The 24,432-nt window shown below is 48.0% G+C and overlaps 1 protein-coding gene across 4 annotated transcripts in view; it reads left to right on the top strand.

The window, feature by feature from the left end:
* The window catches only part of LOC147709635 (uridine-cytidine kinase-like 1), a 227,244-nt gene that overhangs the window by 94,288 nt on the left and 108,524 nt on the right, over positions 1–24,432 (top strand). For 2 of the 4 annotated variants that reach the window (XM_086928158.1, XM_086928156.1), the window contains exons 6-8: positions 8,385–8,574; positions 19,237–19,298; positions 24,108–24,127. In XM_086928158.1, the coding sequence (XP_086784284.1) occupies positions 8,385–8,574; positions 19,237–19,298; positions 24,108–24,127 (272 nt within the window). Of the gene's footprint in view, positions 1–8,384; positions 8,575–19,236; positions 19,313–22,822; positions 22,840–24,107; positions 24,128–24,432 lie in introns of all 4 variants that reach the window. The other 2 variants (XM_086928157.1, XM_086928159.1) reach the window with 2 other exon arrangements.

Consider the following 24,432-nt stretch of genomic DNA (forward strand, 5'->3'; position numbering starts at 1 on the left):
CCCCCCCTCATCTTTCGGACGAGAAAGCGTGGCCAGCGCTACTCTGCACCGACCCGCTCCCCAAATGAACGCCGTAATCTGAGATTTAAGTTGTCTAAAGAAAGAGCCGGGTAGCCAGATTGGGAGCGTCCGGAAATAATACAATAACCTCGGCAGGGCAACCATCTTAAGTAGTGAAATCCGGCCCGCCACCGATAGTGGTAACGTGGCCCAAAAGGCCATACAGCCCTTCAGTCCGCGTATGCAGCGCCCCAGGTTGCCCTCAAGCAAGTCTCCTGGCTTATGGTAAACGTGGACCCCCAGGTATTTTATACAGGTAGGGTTCCAGACCGCCTCCGATCGGTGCTGTGGCTGGGCAGTGCCCTCCAGGAGCGGGAACAAGCTCGTTTTGGGCCAGTTAACCCTTAGGCCCGACATCTCTCCGAAGCTCTCCAGCAGGGCTTCCGCTCTCTGCAAGTCCTCCACACCGTCGCTGAGGAACAACAGTAAGTCATCGGCATATAGCGAGATGAAATGGTGTCCGTCTCGGGCCCGCACTCCGCGAGTATGCCGCCCTGTCCGGGCCGCAGCCGCTAGCGGCTCAATAGCCAGCGCAAATAATAGCGGTGAGAGGGAACAGCCCTGACGTGTGCCCCGCTCCACTGGGTAGCGGAGGGATACAGTCGAGCCCACCTTCACTCTTGCCATCGCCCCCGCATAAAGGACCTTCGTCCAGTGAATGTAACCAGCACCCAGCCCGAGGCGCTCCATAACAGCATAGAGGTAGTCCCACTCGAGGCTGTCGAAGGCCTTTTCAATGTCGACCGAGAGGACCAGCTCCGTCCCTGCCCCGCCGTCCAGCCCGTCCATGATACGGACAAGCCGTCTGATATTCAGTGAGGTGTTGCGCTGTGGTATAAAACCGTTCTGGTCGCCGTGTACGAGCCCCGTCGCTAGTATGGAGCTCAGGATTTTATAATCCGCGGTGAGCATGGAGAGTGGTCGGTAGGACGCAGGGTCGCCACCCTCCCTACCGGGCTTCAATAGTGGGACCACTAATGCCTCCCGCATCGACTGCGGTAGCCGGCCCGTCGCCTTGGCCTCTCTATAGACAGTCAGGAGCCGTGGTGCCAGTGCGTCCAGGTACTTGTTATAGAACTCTATGGGGAGTCCATCTATTCCCGGCGATTTGTTCCTTGCCATGCGCCGCACCGCCGACCGTATCTCCCCCACGTCAATATCCGACCCTAAATCTTTCGCCTGGTCCGCCTCCAGCCGGTGCAGGGGCAGGTCAGCCAGGAAGGGTTCCACCAGCCCCGTCCTGTCTCCCGGGGCACTCTGGTATAGGCCCTCGTAATATTGCTGAAAGCCGTTGACTATGCCCAGCTGTGTGTGTTGCACCACGCCCGCCGTGTCCCTCAGTTGGAGTATGGGAGCGCAACGTCTTGTGGGGTACGAGAGCCATGCCAGGAGTGTGCCCGCCTTATCGCCGTCAACATGGGAGCGCAGTACATACCGCTTGTAGTCGAAGGCTCGAAGTCTCTCCACTTCAACGGCCACTGCCTCCTTGGCCGCACATAGAGCCTCCTGGAGGTCTGGGTGTCCGGGCCGCCTTTTCTCCACCTCTCTAAGCTTAGTGTCCGCCTTAGTCAAGTCGCCCAGCAATACTTTCCGCACGCCTACATAATCCTTAATACAGATACCCCTCACCACTACCTTAAAGGCGTCCCATTCCGTCGCTCTAGAGGTCGCCATCCCTGCATTCTCCGCGAAATATAAGTCCACTCCTTCCGCTAGGGCCTCCCCAAAGAGGAGGTCCTCTAGGGTCTCCGGCCTCAGTTTCCAGAGCGGGATCCTGGGCTTCTCCGCTATCCACGCTAGCCGGATCAGGAGCGGGTTATGGTCCGAAATTGTTCTCGAGAGATACTCTGATCCGGTGACGCTTGGTAGCACCCCCCGGGAGCAGAGTATCGTGTCCAGACGGACATGCAAGTCATGGAGCCCGGAGAAAAACGAATAATCCCGGTCAGTCGGGTGTTGCCCTCTCCAGATATCTATTAGCTCCCAGCTCTCCTGCCATTCCCTCCTCCCTCTAGATAGCCTATGAACTGGGGAGTCACGTAGGGGGGGGTGGGACCTATCCAGCAAGGGGTCGGCAATGGAATTAAAGTCGCCCCCCAGCAGGACCGGGCCCGCTAGGGAGTGGGCCAGCGTCCCTGACAGTGTCGCTAGGAAAGCCAATTGGTCCGTGTTCGGGGCGTATATACTAGCCAGCACAATATCCTTACCTTCTAGCTTCACCTCCACCACCACGTACCTCCCGTCCTGGTCTACCCATTGGCGCGTTAGTTGGAAAGGGGTGCCCGCTCTAACCCATATGAGCACTCCCCGCGCATAGGCCGAGTAGCTGGTGTGAAAAACCTGTCCCCGCCATCTCCTCTGTAACGCCACCCTCTCTTGTCGTGTGAGATGCGTCTCCTGCAGCATTGCGATGTGTACTCCCCTCCGCACTAAATAGGCATGCACTTTATGTCTATGCTGCATGGTGTGTAGGCCCCGGACATTCCAGGTAATACAGTTCAACCCATTCACATTAGCCATTGTCCCGGTGGTCCAGTCGAAACCCTCCCCCCAGATCCTGCCCTTTGACGGTGGTGGTGCCCCCCCTGAACAAAACAAAACATTGCAACAGCCCTACCCATGGTGCACCCAGGGTCAACAACTTCAAGAAAAGTAAACAATCCCCAACTGTGGGACCCCCCCCCCCCCCCCTCCCCCAGAACAGGCCCCAATATTGAAATATCAGTCCCCATCCAAACTCCCATACCTGATGACCCAGGTCTCAACTACACAGCCGTAGCCGTGGGTGCCTTAAGGGCTTTCGGAGCGCGGCCTCGTCCAGAGGGGGGCTGCGCCGCCTCGCTCCCCGTCTCCTCCCCCATTCCACATGATCGCCCTGCCCTGAGCCCCGCGGTGTGCCCCGGCCCCCACTGTGTGCTTAGGCAATGGTTCCTCTCCCAGTCATTTCAAACATTACCCATGCTGCATCGACAGAAGTTCGTATGTTCAGGATCTCGTCCGCCGGTTGCGGTGTCACCAGCGGCCCCTCTGTGCGGTGGATCCCCGAAAGGTCCGACTCTGATCCAGAGGCCGATACGTGAGTGTCCGAGTCCGTGGCCCCCCTGGATTCAGGGCCCTCCGCTCGACCGAGCTTCTCGACCTCCAGTAGCGCGGCCTGCCGTTCCGCCTCAGTCTAGGAGGCCGTTGGTCCCAGCTTCCCCCGCCCTCGTTTCCATAGTCTCCTCGATTTCCGCAGCCGTTTGGGCGAGCGCTCTCGTTCCTTTTCCCGCTCTTCTCGTGCCTTGGCGCCATCAGTCCCGGACTTGTATGTCTCCCACCACTCCCAGGCTTCCGCTGACGTCGCGAAGAAGATCGCCTTGTCGTCCACCACTATTCTGAGCCTAGCTGGGAAAAGCAAGGAGTAGGCAATCCCTTCAGTCCGCAGTTCCTTCTTGATTGTGAGGAAGGAGGCCCGTTGCTTCTGTGTCTCAAAGGTGAAATCCGGGAAAAGCGTGACTCCGCTGTTCGCTATCTGGAAAGGGCCATCCTCTCGAGCTTTCCGTAGGAGCAGATCTCTGTCCTTGTGGTGCAGCAACTTGGCTATAATCGGTCTAGGTGGGAGCCCTGGCTTGGGCGGTCCCGAGGGGACCCTGTGCGCTCGCTCCAGAGTGAAGAACGGCGAGAGCCCCTCCGGCGCCACCACTGACTTCAGCCATTCCTCCATGTAGGCAACCAAGTTCCCCGTCCCCTCCGTCTCCGGCACGCCTACGATCCGCACATTGCTGCGTCGGCTTCTATTTTCCGCGTCCTCAGCTCGCCGTTCCAGGGTGCGTATGCGGTCCAGGGCCTCCGTTAGCTTATTCTCCATCGCCTTGTGAGCCGGTGCCAGGTCATTCAGCGCCACTTCAGCATCCTTGACCCTGTCTTTTAGTTTGTCGTGTTCCTCCCGAAGCAGGCCCAGCCCTGACGCCACCTGCGCAATGTCATTATGAAGCGCGTCTCTAGTGGCCGAAATGGCGTCCAAGATCCGATCCTGCAATCTCTGCAGGTCCGTCTGCTCAGCGGGGCCCCCCTCTGCCACACTCGATGTCGCCGCCTCCTCCGCCTTGGCTCTCGGTTTCCCCATAGCCGCCGGCCTCCCCGCTCTCGCCTGCCACGTCCGCCTGTTATCCTTGGGCCTCCGCCGCGCGGTCAGCTCCTGCGTGCTATGGGGTCTTACTGCTCAATCACTTCCCCAGAGGGAGCGTCCGCCGTGGTGTCCGATCCCCGAGTGCTGTGGGGGATTGCTCTCACTCCCCTTGAGTGGCGCGTTTGGCTGGCCGCGCCATCGGGTGTCTGGCGTCGTCAGGGATCCCTCACTGGCCCACGGGCTCCTCCGTTATGTCCCCACTCGCTCACCGGGCTCCCGCTGCGGGGGGGAGGGGGGGGGGGGCAAGATGTGCAGCGCCGTGCCCCGTCTCCCCGGGACCCCCTCTCAAGGCGGCACTCCGCTCACCTGATGGGTTGGCTGGCGATCAGGGCCGGGCCGATGCTCCAGGTCCCGCTCTCTCGGCCAAGGAGTCTGTCCGGAAGCCGCGCCTGCAGCGGCGTGTCCGGGTGGCTCTCCCCGTCCCCACACGCACTCGCTGCCCTCCGCGGCCGCGGACCCAGGATCGTCTCCCGCTGTGTGGGGGATCGTCGCTGCCGGCTATCGCGCCTCCTCAGTGCACGCCGGCATTGCGATCTGCTGTGCAGCCCTCGGTTCTCCGGGGCGCCGTCGCGGCAGCCATCTTGTGTGGCGCTGTTCGCCTCTCCACTCCAGCGATCGGCGGTCTTCCTCGGCGCTGCGGGTCCGCCGGCCGCCCAAACCTCGCCCACCCGGTCTCCGTTGATCCCTCTACCGGCACCGGGGCACACACGGGATCTCCGGCCCCTCTGTCAGGATTTTCGCGGGGAAGAGGCACGGAGCTACGCTCAAGCCACGCCCCACCTGTGTGCTTTTCTGATGATACCATTCCTGCCGGAGTTCTCAAAAAGTTTAGGATAGACTAGGCTCAAGTCATTCCTGTGGCTCTGGATTTCGCAAAGAGTGTGGCATCTGGAACTCCTGGGCTTGAGCATATGTCCTCCAATCAGGTTCTTTCTCCGGGAGGACCTGCTGCCGCAACAACGGGGCCTTGGCAGTCTCCACCTTCATGCATGGAGATTGAGATGCGACAGCTGAATACCTTTGACCTTATCCAGAGTTGGTTGATGTAATCTTGACAGCTAGGTGACCCTTCACGAAAACTGTAAACGCCTGTCGTTGGGCCAAATTTGTAGCTTGATGGGTAACATGCCAAACTCATCACCTCTAGGCCATTACCTGACATTCTGTTTGTTCTGTCTCTTGTCCCGGCAAGGCTGTTTTTTGGGCACAGTTAAGGGTTATCTCTCGGACTTCGTACAATTTCCTGATCAGCCCTCTCCAAGTTTTCAGCTGTGATTCGATTTTTTTGAAGGCTTACAACATGTTTCCTCTTCTCCCTGTGCCGTGCCCCAATGAGACTTTAATCGGGTCCTGACTTTTCTGGTGTGCACTCAGTTTGAGAAGCTTCACAGCTGTCATTTATGGCTCTTCACTATCAAGTCTGTACTAAGGTGATGGCGATGAGGAACACAGTGTGAGCGAGCTTAAATCACTCCGCCATAAACTTCTTACCAGACAAACTGGTTCAACGGCTCGGGCATCCTTGCTGCCGAACGTTGTGACGCTGTTCTACATCGATCAGACCATCACCTTGCTGGCTTTCTGCCTTCAGCCTCACCCCTCTTAGGAGGGGGGAGAGACCTCATTGCCTGGACCCCAGGAAAGCGTTAATATTCTACATAGATCGTATCAAAGACCACTGTGGACTGTCAGCTCTTTGTGGGGCTCTCTGGAGTGGGAAAATGCAAGGCAGTTCAGAATAGAACCATCTCCTGCTGGATTGTGATCTGTTATAAGATCTGGTACTCCCTGACCAAAAAGCAGCGTCCGGGAGGACCGCATGCTCATTCCAATAGTTCCAGAGCTGCAACCACTGCGTTGGCAAAACGAGTCCCTGTCTTAGACATTTGCCAGGCGGCTACGTGGGCGTCCCTTCATACATTCCCGAAGCACTATTGGGTTATAGGGAGTGGCACTTGGCCCTGCATGTTTTTCCGGAGACGAACATTGTCTGTGCGGAGTCAAACGGCACTACCTTCCGGCATGTAGAGTTACTGCAAAAAGTTTCCAAATCTATTCTGACTCCTGGGGAACATTCAAAAAGTGATGAATCTGCAGCAGTGTCTACCAGAATGAGTTACAGAAGATAAGCAACTTGTAAATACGTACGGGTATGATTCAGGAAGAGGATCAAGCTGTTGTATACTAAACCAGTGGTTAGAGTAGTGCTGGCAAAGAAATATCATGGGTGGGATTTTGAAGTGATGGGGGGGGCCATCGCACACACCTTTTTAGTTATTTGCACTTGGTATTGAAGTATTGCCTGGGCTAGTTAGAACAGTTCTCTCCCCGCCTTCCACTGGCCAAACCAGTCACCAGTTAAGTCACCACACCAGGTCTCCTGCTACATGCTTTGATGGCCTAGAGGAAATTGATCAACATTCCAGTATCTCTCTAAGCTGGCTTATTTTAATGTGTAATTGGGCGTAGTTCTCTCAGCTTGTATTCCAGTTTTGACTTTTTCTTCTTTGGTCTTATGTTTTTTAATGACCATTCAGAAACCCTGTATGTAGAATCCGTATACAGTGAGATTTTGTTCCCCATAATATTGCTGCTAAAAGGTCAAGCTTCTGAGAAAGAGCCAGTTAAATGAATGAAGGTGGCAGAGCCTTGCTACATTTTTCATTCAAAGCCAAATCAGTCTTTGCCTAAAACCGTGAAAGCTAGTGTGTTCCCTGTTCAGAGCATCTTGCTCATGGTTTCAGTATTCTAATTATGTTTTATTTAGGGCCAGCATGCAGCAGCAGGCTGTTTGACACAAAGATTGGTGGGAGATCATGGGCTGTTTTCATTCATTAAATGTACTTTTCAGTGCAGCTTATTATGCAGCTCCAGTTATACAGCGAAACAGCTCATATTCTGCCATGCAGCAGCTCCAGTCTATAAACCTCTACACGGGTCCACTGGTTAGACCCCTCTGACTCTGCCAAGTCCACAATGCTCAGGGGCAGACGATGCTTACATACCTTCTGCTTGGGAATATACATTGATACAGACAATGTGGCTTCTTATGCGATGCAGTGGATCACAGGCCGGAACCTACCACTATCACCTGAGAGCAGGTTATGAAATTGAAGACTTCGAAAATGGCCATTATGCCTCTTTTGTGACTAGAAAACAAGCTGTCATATGAACAGTGATTCTCTATCACAGGATTTTCTTTGTTTTTCAGAAACAGAATATCTTGTTATAGGATCCCGTGAAACCTAGCTAAAACATTTACAACTTTTATTTCTGAAAGTAATTATTTAAATAAAACATCTGAGACATTTTCTGGGGGGTTTTCAAAGCCAAGTTGAATGAGATTAAATCTCTGTGGAGTGTATTTTACCAAAACACCACTTAAACTCTACTCTGAAAATTTAGATCATGAAATATAGAGGCATTGACATGAGATTCACTGTTCCAGAATGCACAGCAAGTCCGTTAGTTATCATCTTTATGGATACTTCTAAACGCAGGTTCCTCCTCACCTGTTGAATAACCCCGGGCACCTGACTGGGGCCTTAATATGTATTAGCAATTACTCTATGCATGCTTGTGGTGCTATCAGAGTTATGGTGACCTCAGCCATGTGATGGCACAGAGTTGCATGTAGGTGCCACCCTGCAATCTGATGGCGTTCCCTTTTTTTTCTTTACCCTTCAGGTCTGATACAGAGCTTTGCTGCCCTCCTTGTAGATATTGTTCGTGCCAAAATCTTCTTTCCTTTCCTTTTATACATACCTTGTGTACTTCCATAACATCTCTATAATTTCTCTCTTTCCCGCTCAGAAAAGTGCACCTGAGACGTTCCCTCTAGAATGCCACTTTTCGATCTTTAAGGAATTCTCTCAGCTGTGTTAGTGCACTTTATTTCTGCCCTTGAATACCCACTATTCCAGTTTCAGGAGCCCTTCTCTGCTCTGACGGTGCACCTTTGTATGCCTACTATTCCAGGTCTTGGGAACATTCCAAGCTGTGCCCACGCCCTTGCATGTCTGCTGTTTCACTTTAGGGACCTTCCTACATTGTTTATCCCAAACTGGGTTCTGCATATGTATGAATTTTTATCAAATGTCCTTACAGTTATTAGACATGACTCTAATGGTTTTCTTTTCTTTTTTTATTCATTCAGCTCTTAGATATGAAGGTTTTTGTGGACACTGACTCGGACATTCGCCTTGTGCGCCGCCTTAAAAGAGACATCATGGAACGGGGGCGAGACATTGTGGGGGTCATCAAACAGTACAACAAGTTTGTGAAGCCAGCATTTGAGCAGTACATCGAACCCACCGTGCAAGTGGCTGACATTGTAGTTCCCCGGGGTGAGTTTTCTGTGCGCTTTCAGAAACGGGTTTTGCCTTCTTATTTGGTGAGGTACAATATCTTAGGCCTAGTTGGAGAAGAGTATGAAAGGGTACAACAGGGTAGCTTGGAGACATTATGGTCTCCCAAGCACTTTGCGAGCCAGCACTTAAGACTTCTTTACTTGGACCCACAATGCAGGGAGTGTAGATGGTGGACTTACAAGATAAAGTCCTAGGACTGGCAGTGATTGGGACTTTGTTGTTTATACTGTATATGCCATGGGCACAGGTTGGTGGAGGCTGAGGTTTATGGCTCTGCAGCATGAATTCTCTTCTAGAGCCACATAGTTTATTGCAATAACAGATGTCCAGTGAAGATACTTATACACTTTAAAAATGGATACCACATTTTTGCCACCAATCAAAACTTCCCCACACCAATATTTTCCAGGCATATGCAAGGGTCTGAGTTCCCCAAAAATCCCTTCCTTAACGGTACTTCTGAGAAGTCTTAATGTGCATTTCTGTTCTCCCGATAAGCTGCCATGTTATTCAGAAATTCAGCTCAGGCCATGAATGTCACACATTGTGAAAGCCGCAGTCTGGGCATCTCTGACCCGGGTTGTAGATTAGTGGCAGTGTGCAGCCTACCAGGGGAGTTTCCATCTTAGAGAATATAGGGCAGATGGCCCTCCTGACTGATTTTAAATTTAGATTCATGGGACAGTCTCCTATTGGAGAAGGTTTTGAGGAAAGTCTGATCTAGTACAGACGAGTGCATATCTTCTTCTGTAACTGGACACTGCAGAAGTTCATAAATATGACGCCTTGGGATTAAACTTAAGTTTAGTTCATACATATTTTAAAAATGTCAGGTGTTCTTTTCATGCCTGATGAGTGTTCTATAAATATCCTTGATGCTGAAAGTCACTGGGATCAAAGCTTTAAGGAGATTGAAGGCATGCAGTGTACTTTATGTTCGAAGTATATGAGCTGCAGATCGTACACTTAGCATTAGATCACCACCTGGTTTTGGGCTCGGATGATTGCAGGTTGTTGTCTTCTTGGAGAAGTCTTTGTAGTCACGATATAGGTGACTCCTCCCTTGGACAATAATGCGCATGGGCATCGGCTCCATCCTTAGATTGTTTTTTTCCGCCACTGGGTTCGGATGAAGGTTTCTCCGCTCCGGCTAGAAAAACAAAAATTCCAGCAACTTCGAAGCGGAAAATTTCCACAAACTTCAAAAAACTACCTTCGACATCGTAGACAAGGCGTTTCGACGACATAACTTCCATTCCGATCATCGAAGTGGGCCGTTAGGCCTATCGACGCCGTGCGGCCTACACCACATGGAAAGAACTCAGTTCAAGAAATGCCAGGCAAAATTCCCGCATAGCGATCATCACGAGGTTTGCAACCTCTGTCTATCGCCGGACCACAACGAGTCGACTTGCACAGCTTGTGCGTCCTTCCGATCGAAGAAGACCATCTGGGATCGGAGGGCCCGTCGACACGAAATGAGATCAGCCCCCGCGCCGGACAATATCTTAGACGACGAGGTGCCGCTCGTTCCAGAAGAAGATGACTCGCCGGATCTCCAGATCATATCAGAGGCAGAGGACTCGGACGACTGGATTCCATCACGTCAACCCGTGAGTACCTCTGCCCCTGCACCTCCTACACTGCCCAAGCCAAAGGCGAAGGTCAGCACTCCGCCCAAGGGGCCCAGTCGAGACCAAGTGCTCCCTCCTAAAGCCCAGACTTCGAGCTCGGCTCCGAGGAAGACAACTATGCCTTCAGGTGCTTCGTCACCGAGCAAACCACACATGCCGAAACTACCACTTCAAACGGCACCGAAACCGAAAGACTCTTCGGCACTGAAACCGAAAGACTCTTCGGCACCGAAACCGAAAGACTCTTCGGCACCGAAACCGAAAGACCCTTCGGTACCGAAATCGAAAGAACCTTCGGCTCCAAAGCCGCCGACCTCTAAAGATAAAGATGGAAAGTCAGCTTCCACTCCGAAGACTGCCTTTCCGGTGACAACACCTGTAAGGCCGGATCCCGAGGTCCTGAAGCCCTGGGACACGCCTGTCAAACCGAAAGTAACACCTTTGGCACCAAGACCTTTGCCACAGGACAGTAACACCTCCCAAGGCAAAACGACAAAAACAACCTCTGTCGGAACCGAAGAAATCGACGCCGAAGAAGGTTGTAGAGGAGGAGGAGGAAGAATTGTTTAGACCAGACCCTAAACAGAAGAAAATCTACATAAATCCAAAGACTGGACATGTGGGTTCTATACATCTTAAGAAGAGACCAGCAGAAACGCCACCTACACCTGTGGTTCCTGCCAAAAAGGACTGTGCAACTTCTCCTATGCACCCTTTCCCTCCTGTATCTCCTTCCACTCCTATCCCTCCTTACATTTCACCTCCCATCTCTCCTGTAGCCTCCCCTGCATCCTCACATTCACCACAAACTGATGAGGAGTATGACATAGGTGGTAGGGAGGATCCGAATACAGACCAAAAAACATATCCTTTAGATGAGGATGTCTATACCTTTCCACCTCATAATGTGCCTGAAATCCCGGATCCACAGTTATACCCATCAAAGCCCTCTCCTCCAGAGGACAGCATTGGCTTTAATCACCTCTTACACAGGGCTGCTATCTACCACAATGATACAATGCACTCTAATGACATTGAGGATGATTTTCTGCTGGATACTTTTGAGCCATTACACAGATCCACTCACATTCTTCCCATGATCAAAGGAGTCATTAAGCACGCTCCAGAAATATTCAAAGATCCTGTGCGTGCTGGGGTACTGATTCCAAGGATAGAAAAGAAATATAGGCCTGCACCCTCTGACCCAACCTATATTAAGGGACATCCTCCATTAGACTCTTTAGTAGTGTCCAATGCAAGAAAAAGGGCGAATTCACAGACTTCTGGTGAAACGCCCCACCTGACAAAGAATCCAAAGTTATTGATGCGTCAGGTAAAAGGATTGCTGCACAAGCTACAAATATTTGGCGCATTGCCAATACACAAGCCCTTCTCTCACGTTATGACAGGGCTCATTACGACCAATTAGAAAAACTAATGCAGCACCTCCCAGATCAGTATAAGGATCAGGCAACTGAGCTTATTCAAGAAGGCAAATTAATATCCAATGCCTCAATAAAAAGTGCACTAGATGTCACAGATACAGCTGCTAGAGCTGTAAATACTAGCGTGATACTCAGGAGACATGCACGGCTGCGCATTTTAGGGTTCAAACAAGAGGTGCAAACCACAATTTTGAACCAGCCCTTTAACCAGAACCAGTTATTCGGTCCAGAAGTAGACACTACACTGGAGAAAATGAAAGAAGACACAGACACGGCAAAGTCAATGGGGGCCCTACAATCCACACAAACTAGAGGTTCCTTTCGTCGCTCCTTTTATAGAGGAGGCTCCAAGCAGACTGGAGCAGACACAGCAGCATCTTTCAAAACACAAACACAAACATCCTCTAATAAGGGATATTTTAGAGGAGGATACAGGGGCAATAATAACAAGGGAAGAGGACGCAGTAACAACAGCAATCGCACCTCCTCCACAACTAAACAGTGACTTCCCTCTGCTCCCCCAACAGCATTCCACTCCTGTGGGGGGCAGATTAACACAGTTCCTGCCTGTCTGGAACTCCGTAACAACGGACAGGTGGGTGAGACAGATTATCCAACATGGCTACTGCCTAGAACTTACAGCAACCCCCCCAAACATACCACCCAGGCAGCGTCCTATGTCTACACATCACCTGACTGCTTCAACAAGAAGTCCTAGCACTTCTACAAAAAGATGCTATTCCAATAGTCCCATTAGAGGAACAGGGGACGGGGGTTTACTCGCTGTATTTTCTAATTCCCAAAAAGGACGGCACACTGAGACCTATTCTCGACCTCCGGCCCCTCAACCAGTACATACAATCAGATCGTTTTCATATGATCACTCTGCAACAAGTGCTCCCACTGCTGCAACAAGGCGACTTCCTTTCAACACTAGACTTAAAGGACGCCTACTTTCACATCCCAATACATCCTGCTCATAGGAAGTACCTACGGTTTGTAATACAAGGACAGCACTATCCGTTCAAAGTCCTTCAATTTGGTGTCACAACAGCTCCGAGAGTGTTCACGAAGTGCTTAGCAGTAGTAGCAGCACATCTCCGAAGACAACAAATTCACGTCTTCCCTTACCTGGACGATTGGCTCATAAAAGCCAAATCATTCCACCAATGTGTACAACACACTCAGCTGACAATTCAACTGTTGCACGACTTAGGGTTTACGATCAACTACACAAAGTCGCACCTAGAGCCTTCGCGCGTGCATCAGTACCTATGAGCTAGCATAAACACGCCTACAGCTCTAGCGTATCCCAGTCCAGCCAGGATACAGAGCATTCAAGCCCTAGTCTCAACTTTTCAACACCAGCAGTCTCTCCAAGCAAGAGTGTTCCTGAGATTAATAGGCATGATGGCATCTTGCATCTTCATAGTGCCACATGCAAGACTGCAAATGCGTCCATTTCAAGAGTGTTTAGCACGACAGTGGAATCAGGCTCAAGGTCAGCTCACAGACCTGGTGTTGGTAGACAGCCGTACGCATCGCTCTCTGCAATGGTGGAACACCAAAAACTTGACGAAAGGACGGCTGTTCCTCGAGCCTGTTCCACAAATAGTGCTCATAACAGACTCATCCCTCACAGGATGGGGAGCCCATCTCCTACACCACACGACTCCAGGTCAATGGAACAACCAACAAAAGCTGTTGCATATCAACCATCTAGAGTTGCTAGCAATATTCTTAGCACTCAAAACCTTTCACCTTCAAGTACAGAACAAAGCTATCTTAATCCGGTCGGACAATATGACAGCAATGTACTATATACAAAAACAGGGGGTGGGGGGAGGGGGGACACTCTCTGCAACTGTCCCAGCTCGCACAGAACATTTGGAGATGGGCCGTTCCTCAAGACATATATCTGTTAGCGGAACACCTTCCGGGAGTTCACAATCAGATAGCGGATCTGTTAAGTCGGCAGTCACAACAGATTCACGAATGGGAACTGCATCCACAAGTTCTTCAACCATTCTTCCAACAGTGGGGGCACCCACACATAGACCTGTTTGCCCCCCACGAAAATGCAAAATGCCCAGCCTTGGTCCCAGGTTCCCACACCCAAGGTCAGAGAGCAATGCAATATGGATGAACTGGTCAGGCAGATTTGCGTACGCTTTTCCGCCTCTCCCCCTCATTCCACTAGTGGTGCGCAAGCTCAAACAGTCTCTCAAGTTCATTCTAGTAGCTCCCACATGGGCACGCCAGCCGTTGTTCACCACGCTATTAGATCTCTCCCTGGTTCCACATCAAAAGTTACAACTCACACCGTCGATGTTAACACAGAACCATGGAGAAATCAGACACCCAGACCCGAACCAACTGAATTTGGCAATCTGGCTCCTGAAGTCTTAGAGTTTGGTTATCTTAACCTACCACCAGACTGCATGAATATCATTAGGAGGTGAGAAGACCCACTACTAGAGCGTGTTATGCCGCCAAATGGAAAAAATTTGCAATACATTGCAAACATAATCAAATTGATCCACTGGATGCTTCCATCCAAAATATCATTTATTACCTGTTACAAAGGTCTAATTTGGCATACTTTTCCATACGCCTACATCTTGCAGCAATTGCAGCCTATTTACAAAACAGACAACACTTGTCTCTTTTTAGGATACCTGCAATCAAAGCATTTATGGAGGGATTAAAAAGAATAATCCCTCCCAGGCTGCCACCTTCTGCTGTATGGAACCTAAATTTGGTCCTTACGAGACTCATGGGACCCCCTTTTGAGCCTCTACCTAAATGTGAACTTCAGTTTCTCACATGGAAAACTGCTTTCCGGGTTGCCATCGCCTCTCTCAGAAGAGTAAGTGAAATACAATAGTTCACTATACAAGAACCATTTTTTCAAATATTTCTCAGATCTAATCCTAAATTTCTTCCCAAGGTTATCACACCTTTTCATTTGAACCAATCTGTAGAGTTACCTGTGTTTTTCCAAAACCCAGACTCGGTAGCAGAAAGGGCCTTACACACGTTAGATGTTAAAAGAGCACTGCTATACTACAAAGATAGAACCTAGGGCCAGATGTAGGTAAATCACATTTACCGATTTTGAAATACCGAATATTACCGAATTTTACCGATTCGGTATTTCAAAATCGGTAAATGGGATGTAGGTACCAACATCTGGATTTTTACCGATTCCTTTTATTTGCTATTGCATCCTATGGGCCTTGAAGCCCATAGGATTCAATTCAAATACCGATTCGGTATTTACCTAATCGGTAAATACCGAATTTGTCAAGGGTGCAGGGGGTGTCACTTTGACACCCTCTAGCACCCCCAAAACGGGCATGTGTGCAATGTGGCACACAGACATGCCCTAAGGGCACGTCTGTCTGTCACATGGCACATGTGTACATGCACAGATGTGCATGTACACAGGAATCGGTATTTTACCATGGATTTGTATTCCATGGTAAAATACCGATTCTGAAAGCCATGTGCCAATGGAAAATTGGCTACCCACATTTCAATCTTGCATTTTCGGTAAAATTACCGAAAATGCAACATTTAAGGGCCCCTACATGTCAATGGCCATTTACCGGTCGGTAACGGCCGAATTCGGCCGTTACCGATCGGTAAATGGCTATTTTCGGCCACCTACATCTGGCCCTGAATCCTTTTAGAAAGACAAAACAATTGTTTGTATCTTTCTCTCCTCCACACAAAGGCAACCCTATCTCTAATGGTGGGATTGCCAGGTGGATTGTTAAGTGCTTACAGATATGCTATCAAAAAGCTAAACGCACACTAACAGTTCCTCCTAGAGCACACTCCACTCGCAAGCTAGGAGCCTCTATGGCTTTCTTAGGAAATATATCATTAGAGGACATATGCAAGGCAGAAACATGGTCTACACCACACACCTTCACTAAACACTATTGTGTTGATGTGCATGCCAAGCAGCAAGCTGCAGTAGGCCAGGCTGTCCTTAGAACATTATTTCAGACTACCGCAATGGATACAGGCGACCCCTGCTAGGGGAGACACTGCTGTACAATCGATGCTAAGTGTACAGTCTGCAGCTCATATGCCTCGAACGGAAAATGCTACTTACCAGTATGCATCTGTTCTTGGCATGTAGAGCTGCAGATTCGTACATGCCCTCCCGCCTCCTTCTATCCATTCCAGTTCTCATCTTACTTAGATGCACACGCATGGACATCCTTTTTTTTTTTTTTTTCTTACTGTATCTTTACTAACTCCATCATTTCCCATCATGTCGAAAAACAATCTAAGGATGGAGCCGATGCCCATGCGCAATATTGTCCAAGGGAGGAGTCACCTATATCGTGACTACAAAGACTTCTCCAATAAGATAACCTGCAATCATCAGAGCCCAACACCAGGTGGCGATCTAATGCTAAGTGTACGAATCTGCAGCTCTACATGCCAAGAACATGCATACTGGTAAGTAGCATTTTCCTTATAGGTCAAGTGATATGGGGACATTGACTTTTGAAAGCAGGGTGTAGACATTTCCCTACATTGTATTGTGTTGTAAAATCAGTATAATTTGTGCAAAGTTAACTCAGATTTACAGTAAAAAAAAAAGATTAGTTTGTACATACTACTGGCATTCACTTGTTTAATTAAGGGGATTCTCAAGCATGATTATCACATGTTTCCTTAATTATAGTTCAGCCTTTTGTACCAGCAGCAGTGGCAGGGAAGTGAAGCTTTTTGCTACATAATTACTCAGAATTCACCTTTTGTCACCTGGAAGACACCTGTGTTTGGCTTATGTATCACACATGTTCTGGTTTCTGGAGAATCCTTGTTCAACTGTTGTCCTATGCCCCCTCTGTCGTATAGTACCTCTCTTCACAGGATCCGTCATCCGACGGTGAAAGAAAGCTTCCAGTTACTCCACTGTGAATGGAGAGCTTATGCAGATCCGTTGGAGTTTAATTATTTTTTGTCTTAGCCAGTTCTGTGGGTGCATGGTCTTCCTTACGCTTCTGCCACCCTGTGTTTGAGGGCCACTTGTTATAACATCCATGGTGATTTAAGATATGACTCGCAGGTAATCCTAGCTTGCAGTTATATACATTGTGTTTGGGTTTCCAGTAACACTGCTTTGTTTATTTGTGGTGATTTTACTAGGTACCTTTTCAAGCTGCTTCAGAGGGCAATTGTTGGTAGTGTTTCAACTTTCTGTTCCTCCCACTGTCACTGTGAATTCACCTGTGCCTTTTCTCCTAGTTTGGGAAAGCAGGTTGATGCAGGAGTGCTGGTAGTCTTTTGCACTGTTGGATACATGTTTCAGTTCTGTTTGGCGGTGCATAGCTCCAGATATCTGAAAAGTGTCTTCATTCATTTGCAGCCTGTAAGTTGCTTAAGCGCTAGCATTATGTCCTGTCTCCATTTTACATTCTACACTAGTCCGTTCAGTACAGTTCATAAACTTTATTCGGGTACCTTGGTACCCATAAAAGCCCGATATCATAACAAGTAAAAGTAACAATCTGAGAGTTTGAGAACACACAACGGTATGAACATTTACAATAATATTACACAATGTTTTAATAATTTAAATTTACCGATTAAAAATGACTTCATTGGTGATAAAAGATAAATTACTAATATATAACATTAAAACATTTTACAGTTATGCCAAAATAGTCTCAAGGATCTGACATGGACTTACATGCTCTAATAGCAATTCTGAGGAAAGTGCTTATACGAAAGATCAGATCTTCATCGTCCAGAGTTACTATACACAAATAGGCCTCATCCAAACTAATAGGCCGTCTCTTTTTGAAAAAAGGGGTTAAAAGCTACTTAGAGTATTTGATATAATACTTACAAAAGAATTAAAAAAATTATAATTGATTGGCCTATGCTTTTTCTCACAGTTTGGAAAAGCAGGTTGAAGCAGCAGTGCTGGTAGTCTTTTGCATTGTAGGATACATGTTTGTTCTGTTTGGCGGTGCATAGCTCCAGGTATCTGAAAAGTGTCTTCATTCATTTGCAGCCTGTAAGTTGCTTAAGCGCTCGCATTATGTCCTCTCTCCATTTTACCTTCTGCACTAGTCTTGCTGCCTTCTTGTGTTTTTGGGACCTTTCTCTTAGTTTCACTGGTGCCACTATTAATGCCTCGCTTGCGGTGGGTTCAGGAAGCAAGAGGGGCTCATGGGGTATGAATGGTTAGCCTGCCATCTGGGTGGGGCCTGTTCAGGTAAAAGATTGCATTCACTGGAAGTTTACTGCTGGGTATTTCATTCCGAAATGTAGAAGAGTTTCATCCCTGCAATACTGGTTCACCAGCTTGCTCCCCTTGCTTCTTCTGAGGTCTAATGCCATGCTATCTTAGTTGTTCAGACCTGACCTGGCAGTTCGACTGGTCTTTTCCTATCAGAGTAGGGTCAAGGCGGATTTGCCTATGGTGGGGATCCACTTTGTGGTGGTGCAGTGGCAAACAAAAAAGAGCACGTGATGGTTTCCATCCCAACTTCACATTGAAATTATCTGGAGTAATTAGTCCTCTCTAAGCTGAGGATGAGCCACTCCAACCTGGCCGTTCTTCAGGTAGCAGGCTTCGTCCTCTTTGTCTAATCTTCCATCATTTCCCACTACTGGTAGCTCTACCAGGAGGTCGTATGCCTGGAAACGGCTTCCATGGCTTTGTACGCCAGAACTGCCGACGTGTGCATCCTACTCGGCCCATCCCATTCCCTTCATATTTGTGATCTTTCGTCTGGTATCTGTGGTCACCAAACAATGATCTTCAGAACTGCTTCTTTTTAGCTGAGCGATTTCTTCGCGTTGTAGCCGAGCCCCAGTGCTGTGACAGCCACACCATTGGTAATGGCAAACAGTCTATAGATTATTAGTCTGTGTTCCAGCAACGTTGTCCTTGATGTGGGTAGCTCAGCCAAAGCCAGTCTGACCTATTGGTACACTTTAGTTGTTCAAATGCAACTGTGACGCAGGTACTTTGTGTTATTAGTTGAACATGTTAGTCTGAATATTTGTAAATGCACAAAACGGTATTTAGACTTGGTGTTCACGTACAAAGTAGTTCATGAGAGAGACCCCACAGTGCTTAAGAAAAATCAAATCCTAAAGCTTGTCTCCTGTTTGCACTTGACTTCTATCTAACTGAAGGCAGCCCCTAGATTTACAAAATAAAACGCAGATGGCGGTTTGTTAATTGCTGTAATTTATTCTTTGGACCATTTTCTCAATTTCTGGACACCAGTAAACAGTGTGAGATTAAAGAAAATCTTGATCTATTTGTTTGCTCAGATTTCACAGTCCACTAGGTGGTACGTGTGTCCTGTTGCCCCTCTCATCCAGCTAGTCACATTGAAGCACCCTCAAGTAGATCACACTTGACTGCAATACCTAAAAACGTCCATCTGTGCAAGCGTCCTTTGCTTTCAGAAGGAGCAAATGTGTTGTGGGGCAATTCTGAGGAGTCCTGCTTTATTAGACTCTAGGTATTGGCTCATGCTCCTGATTGCTTTTTTTTTATGTCCATGTAGGTGGTGAGAACTTTGTGGCGTTGGATCTCATTGTTCAGCACGTGCACAGCCAGCTGGAGAAGGTACGCACACAAGGGTGATAACATTGGGGAGGTAGAAAAGTTATTGCAACCAGTCCAGATAAGTACATGGCTAAGCTGCATGTTAACATCAGCGTCTGCTTGTTACTTTCGAGGGTACGTTGTGATGCAATATCTTCAAAAAGCAAAATATTGGTTTTAAGACTTGCTTGGCTTTTGTGTACATATCCTGGCCTCTGTTCTCACACTTTCTTTTTGTGGCATGGTGCTTGTGCTAACTCAAAATTCAGGTTCAATATCCTCTTTTTCTATCATCTGTCCACCAGGGTCCCTCTTATTACGAGACAGTAAGTTACCCCACCTCCTCCTTATCTCATTCAAGCCACAGGCCAAAGCATTGGAAGGTAAATGGGACAGAGCACATGTGTTAATGGTGGCTGATTGTTAGGGATCAGATCCCCCCAGACTCCAACAAGCAGCTTTTCCTGACAACAGCCAGTCTTGAAAAGAGGCAAGGGAAAAGAGGCCAAGGGAGAAAGCCGCCACTTGTCTGCATGAGCACATTCCGTCTCCATGTCTTCGGTCACAAAGGCAGGAGCGGCTCCTCCACTAAGGCGGGGGAGTGTCACCCCACTGCTCTATGAGCAGTCTAAAAACGAAAAAATAAAATGATAACGTAACATTACTATAATTTTATTTTTCCTACTGCTGTGGCTCAGTTGTTTCCTGTTGGTGATTCTGGGCTCTGTGACGCCAGAGCACTGCAAAGAAGGAAGAATGGTGGCACTCTCAAATTGCACATGACAGTTTGGCCGTCCGTCTTGGGCTGACCAAAGAGTCATGTGCGCTTGGCATGTTCTCCACCCAAACTGCATCACAGCCTGGGTGGAGAACACGCCCAGGCACCTAGTCCTTGACTGAACGCCGAACCATGGCGCTCAGACCAATCTCACCGCTGCATTGCAGCATTGTGATTGGCTTTGGGGAGCCTGGGTACTTCCTGCTGCAGATTCCAAGAAGATGAAAAGGACCCAGCACCCTCACCCCGCCCCACAACCTCGCCACCCCAACACGGTAGCAGCCGCTACTGCACACAGGCCCATCAGTCAGAGGATGTGCACACATACATGTATAAAGTTAACTAGCAATATTAGTGAATTACCACATAGTTAAGTAAAAGACTAATTCAACCACTTACCATACTCGAGTTGATGCATTAATGAACCCTCTCACCAACCAGGAACTGGCGGAGAACCCTAGGATGCCATTGAGTGGTAAGGTAGAAACTGATCGCAACAACAGGGTACACAGACAGACAAAAATGGAAAGATTGGCACTGACACTGTAACTAAATGAACCAAGGGAACTGAAGCAAGAAAAATATCACATTTTTAGGAACTGTGGACTGGGTGGCAAAGTAATTGGCAAGTGGAGAAACCATACAAATCGTTGCCAGGCACTGTATCGGGCTGAAGGGTTTGAATACTCTTGGTACTGTGGTCTATAGTATAGAAGTGAACACCCACCCCGGATCCCCAACTGGTCAGGTCTCTCGTCTTTCCCTTCCTATCCTCCACTGCCCAGTCCTCTACCGCCTCCAGTTCCTTTCCTTGTATATCGATGTAAATCAGCAAGGGAACTGAAGGTCAGTCTGTTTCTTCCTGTCCCCGGCATGCTTTCTACCTAGAGTCGTGACCGTTTTGGCTTTATGTAATGTGGGCATAACATTGTAGGTTGCTTGAATTCAGTGCTCAGTCGATGCTGCTTTAAATTGAAGATTGCTTTTTATCCTGTCTCCACGGTAGCACAATGTGCATGAGAAGTGTAAATGAAAAATTCCCTAGCTAACAGGACGCATTTGTTTCCGATTCATTAAGAGCATGGAGGCAAGGTCTATGAATGTCTCACTTCATTTATTGGACCCAGCAGCCACTAATGACTGCAAAACCCATGAGTCTCTATTGAAAACATTGTGAGTCTCCTATCCAATCACATCAGGCCATCTGTAAAGTAAAAAAAAAACCATGAGGTTCATAGTTGACGCGCTTGCGTTGTCACTATGCTTCCCTGGGCATTACATTTGCATTGTCATATTCTGTTTTCATTCAGTGGTTCTGTGAACTTCACAGTCCTAAATACAAGGCTTTGCCAGAGCAGGACCGAAAGAATGACTGCTTTTGTCAGATGATAGGGCAGCTGTTTGCAGCTTCTTCTCTTATATTGTTCTACTGTCGTGGTCTTAGATCAGAACATCCGCTTTAACATCTCTGGAGCAAAATTCTAAATGAAGAGCGACGTGAAATTCTCTCCACTGTACAGTTGACCCACACCTGGGCCATTTTAGAGGTTTTAATATTTGCTCCTTGCTAATTACCACATCTAGTGCCAGTTATGGTAATGAACACAGATGTTGAACGGAACTTAATTTTAAGAGTCTACAAGCATCCCGGTATTATGGGGCATTCTTTCAAATTAGGATTGGCTGGGCGCCGTTAGGTATAATAGAGTTGGGGAAGATGCAACACGTTTATTCTCCCATAAGAGATGATGGCTTGGGGCTGTCCCCTCGTTACAAGCCCTCTAATAAAGGTATTACTGCTCACAAATCCATATTCTCCTTCCTCCCTGTTTATTAGGCAGCCTCCACAACGTCAACTAGTTATTGGTGTCTTAGCTGAAGTGGACAGCATGGCTATTCCTTCAGAGTAGCTGTCGGCAACCTTCCATCATAGGGCTTGTTAAATGCCTTCTTCATTTGTTCACTTCACACCAGAACCTTAATCTAGGCTCCCCTTCCATATGGAATCTGAGACCTGCCCTATCAATGTAATTTCTAAATGAGCTGGCTCTCCACATCTAAATGTTAAAGCCTGGAGCAGAGCCCAGGATTCCCTTGGCAGGTAAACGCACATGAATTTGGAATCGGTGGCTAGAGGATTTTTCTCCAAACATATTTCTGATGATTGTGTATTCCGCCTCATCCAGTTAAATATTTGTGCACGAAAAAAGGCTAATAATTGCCTACAGCTTACCATGATATTGCAGGGGGTGGAACAAGAGCATTTCCAAGTGTCCTGCTTGAGACACAGTTTTTCACTGAAGGTGAATGAAGTGAAAGCCCGAACGGGGATTCTTCAAGAAGAACTCTGGTCTGTGGTCATTGGATATCGGACTGCTCTTTTTATTGGGAATTAAGACACACCGCATGAAACCTCTCTTCCAGGAGCTAGATGCTTGCATGCTCGATGCACGTGATGTGGTGGTCTGTGAACTGACTTGTCTGGAGAAAGCAGAGTGCCCTGGACCCTAGGTGCTGGTGAAATGCATGACCCTTGGATGGGCAACCCAAGTACATGATCAATGACTGCTGTGTTCATGCCTTGTATTCTGCTGTGACCTGTTTTTGCACTGGCTTGTTTTCTGACTGGCTTGGCCATTGAGTGATCTTGTTTTATTTCTCTCTTCCCCCCACCTCCCCTCCGTTTGTTCACCTGCTTCCCATGTGTGTTGTAATGGAATGCCATGCCATGATCTCTAACCCTGACTGACCCTTCTTGTCATCTCAGCGTGAAATCACAGTGAGGTAGGATGCCAGCAGAGAACCTGTAAATTTCATCTCATTTTTCTCCTCTGCTTTTCCCATGAAAGAGGTAAGAGGCAAAAAGATCTGCACAGAGTAAAGTTGCCACTGGAGGGTTGGGGTAAGAAGAATGGCTGTAGGAATTGGGGCAGGAGATGAAGTGTGGGTGACCACCAAGGGCATCATGATTGCTACCCCATTAGTGAGGCAGAAGAGCAGATGCCCGTAGTGTGGTATAGAAGTACAGAATGTGGAGTTGTGAGCCAAAGAACAGAGGGCCCTTACAGCAAGGCTTTGATGCTCATAGCAAGATTTACTGGGCAGCGAGATAATGTCTCTATTTAACTTTGGGGCTGGGATGAACGAAGCGCACATTTTGTAGTCCAAAGACCAGGGTCAAAAGTTTGAGAAGGGATCATTCACTGAAAGAGCTGCATGTCCTAGATTGCCTACTTTTCTTTTTTACTTGGGAAGAGCTACAATTTACATTAGGTCTGACCTCCTGCTAGAACGAGTGGGATGTCGTGTTAGGGATGGGATCAGTGGTTACGGTCCTAAATAGCCTGAGCCATACTGCTGAAGGACACCATTATTAAGTAGGTGTAGGCATGATGTGTAAGCCTGTGTTCTCTGTGCGATCTTTGCGCTATCTCTCTCGTGATTCTGTGCTTGGACTGATGAAGGGGGTTGATGTACCTGTGCTGATAAAGGTGACTTGTACTTGCTCAGCAGGATAAGTGTGCCCTTTCATTTTTGTTTGGTAACTTTCCTGCCAAGTGCAAATGCCTCCTACTCCTTTTTGGTAAGTAACCTTGATCACACAGCTTCTCGCCCCCTCATTTGGAAGTTTTCAGATATCATCTGAATCCTTGTACTACCTGATAAGAAGCAGCGGAGGAACTGCCTATGTACAAAGAAAACAATATATAATCTATATATATTATATATATATATATATATTTGTTAGGAAAAAACATATTAATTGGCTAACTGAATAGGGTATTGTACTGGGTCATTATATTGCTGACACAGGGGAGTTGAGAGCTAAATTTGAACATAAACTGGAATGATGGAATGGCAAATAAAAATTTGTGCTATGATGCAGTTCCTCCGCTTCCCATTTCCAACGTCCTTCTCCTCCCCGCCTTCTCTGTGCTGTCTAATGCAGAATGTTTTCTCTTTTTTATGCTCTTTGGTTCATCTTATGTGACTTGTCTCTGCGTTGGAAAAAAATGTAAATTATAAAACCTCCAAAATCTCAACTCCGACAGAGGAAACTGCGCTGGGATATGTGAGGACAAATTTGTGTACTTTGTTTGCTTCTCTGCTCCTGCCCCTAACACTGCTCCTACTATGCGGCTCCTCTTCTCTATCGCTCTAACCTGCTTTCTGCGTGGCTTCCCCTCTCCTAAGTCCTGCAGGTTTTTGTTTGCAATAATTTTATCATGTGTGAATTAACATTTAAAAGCAGTTTAAAGTTCACATACCTTTTGAATGTTTTGAGGTATTGTTTTAGAATGCTGCTCAGTTGATTGCGGTGAATTTCATGTGGTGATGGGAAGCACGTCCCTGTGTAAGGTGCAGTGCAGTTGGCCT

Source organism: Lissotriton vulgaris, chromosome 6 (genome assembly GCF_964263255.1).
Source record: "Lissotriton vulgaris chromosome 6, aLisVul1.2, whole genome shotgun sequence".
In the NCBI taxonomy this organism is placed as follows: domain Eukaryota; kingdom Metazoa; phylum Chordata; class Amphibia; order Caudata; family Salamandridae; genus Lissotriton; species Lissotriton vulgaris.